General features: G+C 43.1%; 1 protein-coding gene across 1 annotated transcript; it reads left to right on the top strand.

Annotated features, from left to right (window-relative positions):
• The first annotated feature begins 1,568 nt into the window (after positions 1–1,568).
• Positions 1,569–1,988, top strand: LOC114187904 (uncharacterized). The gene has a single exon (XM_028076312.1). The coding sequence runs from the start codon at positions 1,569–1,571 to the stop codon at positions 1,986–1,988; it is 420 nt and encodes a 139-aa protein (XP_027932113.1).
• Positions 1,989–7,364: the final 5,376 nt, after the last annotated feature.

Here is a 7,364-nt window from a genome sequence, read left to right on the forward strand (position 1 = left end):
TTCTACCACGTAGCTATATGGGTTGGATGCTGCTCATCTGATTTTTATTTTTGGGCTAAGGCCCATGTATCTTCTTATCTTGGGATTTCATTGTTTTACTGTTAATCTCTTACTTTATTTTGTATCCGGAATCGTGGTGTGCCTTGGTTTCTTCTAACTTTTCTATATATTGTAAGGAGTAGCGGTTATACTCCAGGACTTGTTTCTTATTTTCTATCCGTCTGACATTTCATTTAAATTAATGATATTTAAATGGGGTGTTACATTTATGGTATCAGGGCGGTCATTCCTTAGGTCTATGGACTTAGTTGTCCGCTTAGCTTTCGTGGTGTCTTTCTAGTGTCTTTAGTTAAGCTCTCTATCCTATCAAGCCTAACTAATGGTATTTTTTGTGTGCCAGTGAATTATGGCACCTCATCATAGGACCTCTCAATCCTCTCAAGGCGATGTACCTAATATCGCCAGAGCTATAGAAGTAATGATGGCTGCTATGACGCAACAGAGCACGACAATGATGCAGCAACATGAAGCATCAATGTAGCGGCATGCAGCGTCACTTGAGTAGCAATAACTGGTAATGCAGCAAATGGAGGCTGCGAGGGTGGCTGCTGAGGATGCTCACAAACAACATATGGAGGCCCTCCGCCAACTGGAGGAGAACAGGACAACCGCACCTATTTTTGGTCCCGAGCCACGACCTGCCGTCAGGGAGGGGAGCTTGGAAGACTTCTTGAAGCATCACCCGATGAAGTTTTGGGGCAAGACGAGTCCTAACACCATAGACTAATGGCAAAAGGACATGGAGAGAATCTTCGACGCGAAGATGTGTCCAATAGATAACAGGCTGGCATTTACAGTATATATGCTCACCGGAGAAGCCGAACATTAGTGGATCAGCACCAAATCCATCATGGAGAAGAGAGACGAGCCTGTGACTTAGGAGGCATTCAGGGGGAAATTCCCCTCTGAATATTTCCCAGACAACATCTGGTATGCCACGGAGGAGGAATTCCTCCAGTTGACTCAGTGAGGAAAGACGGTGACAGAGTACGCTGAGAAATTCAAGCATCTCAACCGTTTCTACACCATGCCGCTTGATGAGGAGTGGTGATGTAGGAAGTTCAAGAATGGCCTCCGCGGTGATATCCGAATGATGGTGGCCCCATTATCCATTAAGGATTTTGCTGCCTTGGTGGAAAAGGCTAGAGTGATGTAGAAGATAAAGCAGGGAGTAGAAGGTCAGTGCCTACCACAGCATCAGAGGATCGGTGGACCATCTAGGTCCAAGCCGAGACATGAGGAGAGAAGGAAGCCGTATGACATACCTCATCACCCGTCTCAAGGGTCCAGGGGTTTTCCTCCCCAGCAGAATAGGGTATAGTGTTTCATATGTGGAGGCCCTCACCTGAGGAACGTATGCCCACACGTGGAGGGTTATCGCAAGTGCAACAACTGTGGCAAAGAGGACCACTTTGGGAAAGACTGCCCTTCCCTTGCTAGAGTAGTGACGTGTATGTGATGTCGGGAGCAGAGGCAATAGGCTTCAGGCGACAAACATAGTGTATGTGATGTCGAGAGCAGAGGCTATGAGTTCAGGTAACCTTGTTATAGGTCATTGTATGATAGCTAGAAAAGCTTGTTGTGTGCTATATGACTATGGAGCGACACACTCATTTGTGTCAGATGCATGTGTGAAAAAGTTGTGTCTGCCGATGTGCGAGATACAGTGTGAACTTGTGGTGTCTACTCCGGTGTCGGGTTTGGTTAGGACATCATCTTTGTGTGCGAGGTATCCGGTGGAGGTAGAGGGACGCAGGTATAAAGTGAATTTGATCTGCTTACCTCTACAGGAATTGGAAGTGATCTTTGGGATGAATTGGCTCTCTGCCAATCACATTCTTATAGATTGCCGCAAGAAAAAGTTGTTATTTCCCAACTCAGAGGAACTTGAGTTGTTAACATCTCACGGGGTTATGAAAGAGCTATAGGATGGTGCTCAGTGTTTCATGATCTTAACACATCTAGAGGTGGAAGGAGAAGAGATGAATTTCGTCATACCGGTGGTGCAAGAATTTGAAGACGTGTTCCCAGATGAAGTACTAGGGTTGCCTCCCAATAGAGAGGTGGAGTTCTCGATTGACTATGTGCCTGAAACTAGACCAGTGTCGATGGCTCCATACTGTATGGCTCCGATAGAGATGGTGGAACTTAAGAAGTAGATATAGTAGTTGTTGGGAAAGTAGTTCATACGACCCAACACTTTGACTTGGGGAGCACTAGTGTTGTTGGTGAAGAAGAAGTATCCCCTCCCGAGAATAGATGACTTGATGGATCAATTGCATGGATCATCGGTATTCTTGAAGATCGATTTGAGGTTGGGATATCATCAGATTCTAGTAAAGGCTGATGATGTACATAAGACGACCTTCAGATCCTGATATGGTCATTACAAGTATGTGGTTATGCACTTTGGTTTGACCAATGCTCCGGTTGTGTTCATGGACTACATGAACCAGATCTTCCGACCTTTCTTGGATAAGTTTGTCGTAGTCTTCATAGCTGACATACTTATTTATTCCAAAAGTCAGGAGGATCATGCCGAGCACCTGAGACTAGTGCTTGGTGTCTTGAGAGAGAAATAGTTGTAGGCCAAATTGTCGAAGTGCGAGTTCTGGATGGATGAAGTGCAATTTTTGGGCCATGTGATATTTGCACAGGGTATAGCGGTAGATCCAGCAAAGGTTGATGCAGTGGTTAAGTGAGAAAGTCCCAAGTCAGCAACCGAGATCAGAAGCTTTGTGGGGTTAGCTGGCTACTACAGGAGATTCATAGAGGGATTCTCCAAAATAGTGGCGCCGCTGACGTAGCTTACCTGGAAGGACCAACCCTTCACTTGGACGGATAAGTGTGAGGACAATATTCAAGAGCTAAAGCAGAGGCTGACGAGTGCTCCCATATTAGTTTTCCCTGACGTGGGTAAACCTTTTGAGGTTTATTGTGATGCCTCTCATCTAGGGTTGGGCTGCGTGTTAATGCAAGAAAAGAAGGCAGTGGCATATACTTCAAGGCAACTTAAGGTGCATACGAGAAACTACCCCACTCATGACCTCGAGTTGGTGGCTATTATGTTCGCCCTGAAGATCTGTAGGTACTATCTTTATGGTGCTCAGTTTCGTGTGTTCAGTGATCACAAAAGTCTCAAGTATTTGTTTGATCGGAAGGAGTTGAACATGGGGCAGAGAAGATGGATGGAATTCTTGAAAGACTATGACTTTGAGCTGTTATATCATCCAGGGAAGACAAACGTGGTAGCAGATGCCTTGTGTAGGAAGACTGTACATACCGCATACCTCATGATCAAGGAGGTGGAACTATTAGAAAAATTCAGGGATATGAAGTTGTAGGTGGAGTTAGGATCCGAGTTCATTAGGTGTAGCACTCTAACTATATCTAGTGACTTCTTGGACTCAATCAGAGAGAGGCAATTGTTGGATGCCAATTTGAACAAGGTGAGGGAATAGCTTGGGTCAGATGAAGTGAGAGAATTTACTTTGGGAAGTGATGGCATATTGAGGTTTCAGGGCAGAGTGTGTGTGCCTGATGATGTTGAGGTGAAAAAGTTCATCCTTGAGGAATGGCATAAAATTCGTCTTAGCATGCATCCTGGCATGACTAAGATGTACCAAGATCTCAAGGAACCTTCTAGTGGCAGGGAATAAAGAGAGATGTTGCACAGTTTGTAGCAGCCTGTTTGACGTGTCAAAAGGCGAAGGTTGACCATCAGAGACCCGGTGGGATTCTACAACCCTTGGAAATACCAATGTGGAAATGGGATAGCATCTCCATGGATTTTGTGACCCATTTGCCATGAACTTTTAGGAGGCATGAAACCATCTGGGTTATAGTGGACCGATTGACCAAGAGTGCTCATTTCTTGGCAATGAACTTGAGGATGTCTATGGCCAAGTTGGCCCAGTTGTACATTAAGGAGATATTGAGGCTGCATGGAGTGCTTTCGAGCATAGTATCTGACAGGGATCCGCGTTTCACTTCCCGGTTTTGGTAGACCTTATAGAGTGCTATGTGCAGCAAGCTCACGATGAGTTCAGCCTATCATCCTCAGACAGATGGTTAGTTTGAGAGGACGATCCAATCCCGTGAGGACTTGTTAAGGACATGCATACTGGATCACTTGGGTGCTTGGGATGAGGTTTTTCCTTTGATAGAGTTCACCTACAACAACAGTTTCCATGCGAGCATTAGCATGGCGCCGTATGAGGCTCTTTATGGAAGGAAACGTAGAACCCTTCTGTGTTGGTATCAAGATGGGGAAGCAATGCTTGTCGGACCTGAGTTGTTGGAATAAACCACCGAGAAGGTAAGGATGGTGAAGGAAAGAATGCAAGCTTCATAGAGTAGGCAAAACGCTTATGCAGACTGCAGGAGGAGACCCTTAGAATTCGCGGATGGGGATCATGTGTTCTTAAGGGTGACCCCAAACCACTACTGTGGGAAGGGCTCTCCGCTCGAGGAAGCTTTCTCCTAAGTTCCTTGGTCCTTACTAGATCTCGAGGGGGATTGGGCCAGTGGCTTATGAGATTGCCCTGCCTCCTCAGTTGGAAAATCTTCATCCGGTGTTCCACATATCACAATTAAGGAAATATGTTTTCGACCCATCTCATGTCTTGGAAGCAGAGGATGTAAAGATCAGATAGGACCTCACTATGGAGGTACCACCAGTGGCTTTAGAGGATAGCAAAGTTGAGGAACACCGAGGAAAACTAGTCAGTCTGGACAAAGTCATCTGGGATCGGAGAACAGGTGACTCTACTTGGAGGATATGAGGAAATCACATCCGCATCTGTTTACCTTGTAAGTTTTCATTTTCGAGGTCGAAAATTTTCTTGTTGGGGAGAATGTAAGGCCCTCTTTTTCAGCCCCAATGTTTAAGGGCTACTTCAAACATCTAATGGGCCTAAGGGCTAGCCCATAGGGTGTCCAAGGCTCCAAAAGCAACCTAACCCTTCTATTCTGAATTCATTTGCAAAGATCAGTGCCCTTACTCTTTTCAATTTCTCCGCACAGAGCTTTGCTAGTGTTTAAACCCAATCTTGATCTAGTGCGCTCAATTTCGTGTTCTAGCTTCGTGCAAGTACTCTACAACTTATACCTCGAGAGGTCTCGCTTAAGCGAGAGGGTGCGACAATGCCACTGTTCCTGATTCGAGCCATCGCCTAGGCGAAGGGAGCTTGCCTAAGCGAGGGAAACCTCTCGCCTAAGCGAGGCCCTTCTGCCTGAGCGAGGGGTTGAGCGAGGGGTATGTTTGCTCTTTAGTTTCTTTGTTTTTGGATATTGATCATATGTTTGGACTGATTATGCCTTTTAAAGTATGAATTGAGTGACTTTGTGTGAATATGATGAATTATGGTTTGTGGCTTATGAGTTTAACATGATTTGAGTATGAAATATGTATGGGATGATTCATGGGCTAAAGATGGTGAATTATGACATGGTTTTGGAATGGAAATTTATTGGAGGTTGGTTATAATTGTTGGTATGAGATTCGTATGCATGGATAATACATATTGGATGGTTAAACATGAATTATATGTGGTTAGGATGAAATTTCTTGAAATCTCTAGGTTAGATTTCAAGGTGGTGCCTCAGTTGGTCGGGACGTAATTCCATGTGTAAGACCCACTAAATTTAAATAATTAAATAAATAATTATTTAATAAATGTGGGAAGAGAAGACTTTATGGTATTAAATACTAACCTTTATAACGTGGAAAAGTACTAGCTCAGGTGGTTGAGAGTACTTTGATTGTGTGATAAGACTTGGGTTCGAGTCCTAAGTATGCCAAATGTATGTTATTTAATTTTATTATTTTCTGATGAAATGTTTGAAGTGTGATGCGCAACTAGATAGCCTTAGATGAATAAATATTGGCATGAAAAATGTATTAGTTGAGTTGGTTGTGCACTTGAATTGCAATTGTGTGGTGATGGGTTCAAACCTTGGCTTGAACAAAATAATTTTTCTTTTTGTAAAAACTTAGCCTAGCATGGAAGTGAAAGAGGCACGAAAACCCTAGGGTGCATGGCAACAAGGGTGGCTGGAAAATAGAAGGTAATAGGCCATTAAGTGATGTTAATGATGGATTAATTGCAAAAATTCATTTTAGTGCAATCAAACCATTTTAAGACTCCAATAAAAAGCCAATTAGGAGTAAGAGAAAGGCTTTGGTGAGGCTGTCATTATGGGTGCAGAAGAGAGCACGAATTGGTGAGTTTTGGGTTTTGAGTGAGGATTGAGGAGCTGTCCTGAGAAAGAGGAAAAAGGAGGACATTGGTGATCAAGGGAGAGCTCGTAAGAGTCAAGGCAAAGCTAAGGGAATCCAAGTTAGGGGAGTTCCTATTGATTGCTTGATTTCTTTTTATTGATTGCATCGTGATGTATAAGGGGTTAGGATTGCATTTTATGTGAAAATCAGAGATGAAATCGGGTTTCTGGAATTTTTCCAGAAACCGCCTGGCGGTCACGCACAACCCGCTAGGTGACACAAGCACCAGACCCAATTTCTAGGTATCAGCTATGAACCGCCTGGCGGTAGAGGATGAACCGCCAGGCGACACGAACAATGTGACGCTGTTTTGGCTATTTTGAATCTATTTGGGGGTACCTGTGATATCCTTGTGATGTACATACGCTTAAATGAGAATTTGAGGAATATAGTTGTCCGTGTATATTATGGTTCTATAAAATGCATGAATTCTTGAATGGATTTGGGGGTAAGGATTCCTGTTGGGGCTGGGATAAATAAGTATAAGCACTGTCAATGTTTGATGGAATGATTTTGTAGGAAAGATGGTTGTATGAATAAAGCATAATCTGTATGATGTGTAAAATTGGGTGTTCAATTGATAATTTGTACATATGTGATTAAATAATTATTGGCTATATTGGATAATTGGTCGCATGAGACGCACTATAAATCTGATTGTATGCTAAACAACATGAAGAAGATTGATTTATGTGATTTGTACAGTATAGTATTTGGTAGTGATTATGAGATTAATATGTGTGATATGGAAGAATTGAATATTTTCCTATATATATTGATTGGGTAATGATATTTTGGTTATTCCAGTATTGGTGCAATTCAGTTTCAAAACATGGTAACAACAATTCTATAATCATGTGTCTATAGATCCTAAGACATGGGGTATTCTTGATTGGATAGATTTGTGTGGGTTAGTTGGTGATGTGAATTGTGAAGTTGAATGTGTGTTATTGTTGTTTGGATTGTATATTAGCAACTGAGAATGATGATCGGAGCAGGGCACCTGGCGGCGGGGTGGTGT

This window comes from Vigna unguiculata, chromosome 1 (assembly GCF_037176805.1).
Source record: "Vigna unguiculata cultivar grain cowpea cultivar isolate G323 ecotype 2 chromosome 1, ASM3717680v1, whole genome shotgun sequence".
NCBI classification, from domain to species: Eukaryota; Viridiplantae; Streptophyta; class Magnoliopsida; order Fabales; family Fabaceae; genus Vigna; species Vigna unguiculata.